The sequence below is a fragment of the Apium graveolens genome, chromosome 1, assembly GCF_009905375.1.
Source record: "Apium graveolens cultivar Ventura chromosome 1, ASM990537v1, whole genome shotgun sequence".
Taxonomy (NCBI): Eukaryota; Viridiplantae; Streptophyta; class Magnoliopsida; order Apiales; family Apiaceae; genus Apium; species Apium graveolens.
This window is the reverse complement of record NC_133647.1, coordinates 71,245,909-71,248,496: the sequence shown is the minus strand read 5'-3', so window position 1 is coordinate 71,248,496 and position 2,588 is coordinate 71,245,909. Positions and strand designations below refer to the sequence as shown.

Here is a 2,588-nt window from a genome sequence, read left to right as displayed (position 1 = left end):
TTTCAAGCAAACTGCGCGTAAGACTTCTAAGGACTCGGGTATGCCTACCGTCAGATTTGGAGGAGGTAGGGAACTAGTAGTTCCCTAAGGATTATAAACTTTGGGTTTAAAATTTGGTAGTAATTTGACTTAAGATATTTTTGGTCTATAATAATGAAGATGTTAGATGTTGTTGAAACTCATTCCTATGTATTCAGGTATTGTGGTTAAGGGTTGTAGCTTTAATATTCTATCTTTTGTAGTACTTTACTGTTCAATTAATATATTATGCATACTTCTTCTAGTTAGTAGTATGGGTCCGTCACAGGTTGGTATCAGAGCCACAGGTTTGAGTCACTGAACAACATAGGATAAATGAATATAAGATAGGAACTTAGAGGATAGGATGAACTTAGATCATTTGGGTTTTGGGACGTTAGAACCTATAGGTTTTCTGACCCTTTTTAATTATAACCGCGTATATATATATATATAAATGTTTGACAGGCATCATCCACATCGACTCCTGGATTCCCTTTTACTGTGCCATTCCCTCTTTACGAGCAGATGGTATTGATGGTTGATCAACTGGAGGGCGAGAACATGAATCTTCGACGTAGGGTGGACCATCTGTACTGTGAGAACTCGAACAACGAGCCCGACCGACCCCGACTGATAGCTAGGCTTGAGGAGCTCATCCATATGGCTGAGGACCGATTGGAATTGATAATTCCACACCGTGAGAGAGAGAGAGTCAAATCACTCTTACCGCCATTGTTGATGAGCTCCGCCGAGTGATTAGCCGTCTCCCCCCTGTTCCCCCACCACCATCCTCTTAGACTATCATATAGTCCACTTGTTTCCAGCATCGTTGTTGATTAGTACTTTGATTTCCATTTATACTTTGTACCTGGATTATTTCGGGAAGACTTTATTTGCACTTTATTTCCTGTTCATACTTTATTCGCACTTTTCATTCGAACTAATATTAATTTCGCACTTTGATTATCTCTATAATATTTCCATCTCATTACCATGCTATATACGTGCTTAGATAAAATTTTGTGGTTGATCCCTTTAGAACTCGATCATGATTAATCTTTCCCTAAGATATCCCTTGAATAAGACCTCATTACTTGATATTTACCCGTATTATAACTTGTGTATGCAAATTTGAACTGTTAATAAACCTTTCTTGTCTACATTCAGAATCATGCCTCCTTGTAGAGCCCGCAACACCAATACCAAGGATCATAAAGATCCACCACCCAACTTGGCTCAACTCATGCAAATACTTCACCAACAATCTGTTATCCTTGCCCAACAACAATAACTCCTTCAGCAACAACTTCAACAACAACCACCTCCACCACCACCAACCCCTATAACTTTCAAATCATTTCAAGCTGTGAAACCACGGGAGTTCCGTGGAACTCAAGACCCTATAGAAGCCCAATCTTTTCTTAAAGAGATGGAGAAAGCTTTCATGCTAGTTGTTGTAAGTGAAGAAAAGAAGGTCGACTATGTGTCTTATTTCCTGAAAGATGAAGCGAACTATTGGTGGGAGTCAACCCATGCTTTAGAAGAAGAGGAAGTTATCACTTGGTGTAGATTCAAGAAGATTTTCTTAGACAAGTATTTCTGGAGGAATATGCAGACTCAAATGGAATTGAAGTTCTTTGAGCTGAAGCAAGAAGGAATGACTGTAGGAGAGTACGAGAAGAAATTCACTGAGTTGGCTAGGTTTGTTGGAGATTATATGGACACTGATGAAAAGAGAGTGAAGAGATTTCAACAAGGATTGAAGCCTTGGCTACGAAGCAGAGTGGCTGCTTTTGAATTGGCCACATATGCTGAAGTGGTCCAGAAGGCAATGGTAATTGAAGGAGAAAGTGATCAAAATTTGAAGGAGAAAGAGAGTGAGAAATGAAAGTTTGGGAGCAATGGTGATGGATCGGCTCAAGGGAGCCAAAGTGGTAGGAATTTCAAGAAGTTTGGATTCTAGAATCAGGGAGGACCCCGAAGCTTTAAGAAGGGCGATAATAAGAGTTAGAAGAATAGGATTCAAGGGCCAAGTAGAAAAAGATCCCAGCAAGCAAATCCGGAGTGTAAATTCTGTAATAAGAGACACATGGGTAACTGCAATAAGGCTGACATCATTTATTACAAGTGCAATTCGAAAGGTCATTATGCGAATGAGTGCCGAAACCCGAAGCCTCCTATTACATGCTACAATAGTCCCTTAATATATCATGTGAACCCTAAACCCCTAATAAATTAGAATCATTTCTTTTGGAAACCCAAACACTAATAATATCCTCTCATTTGAACTTTAACAATACCAACCCTTATTATCTTGTCCTTGATCAAGAACCCTTTGAAACTCAAATAAATTATTAAAAGGAATTAGATAGTATGTTTTGTTAAGACTGAGGCGCCAACCATTGTTAAAACCTCAGTAGCAGGGAGCCTGATGGTTTTATTTGGCCAATGTGTGTCGAGGATCCTCAATAGTTGTGAATCACTTGTTATGTGGTTCGGAGCTTTAATGTGGGCTGATCACCCCTCATTGCTCATAGCGCTATGAGATTTCTAATTTCCTTTCACTT

At 39.4% G+C, this 2,588-nt stretch overlaps 1 protein-coding gene across 1 annotated transcript; it reads left to right on the top strand.

Annotated features, from left to right (window-relative positions):
• Nucleotides 1-1,450: 1,450 nt before the first annotated feature.
• LOC141676500 (uncharacterized) lies at nucleotides 1,451-1,909 on the top strand. Its single transcript, XM_074482185.1, has one exon. It carries the CDS (start codon nucleotides 1,451-1,453, stop codon nucleotides 1,907-1,909), a length of 459 nt encoding a protein of 152 aa, XP_074338286.1.
• Nucleotides 1,910-2,588: the final 679 nt, after the last annotated feature.

Excerpts from the sequence above, each read along its gene's own strand:
- LOC141676500 (XM_074482185.1), top strand. The coding sequence starts at position 1,451 with ATGGAGAAAGCTTTCATGCTAGTTGTTGTAAGTGAAGAAAAGAAGGTC.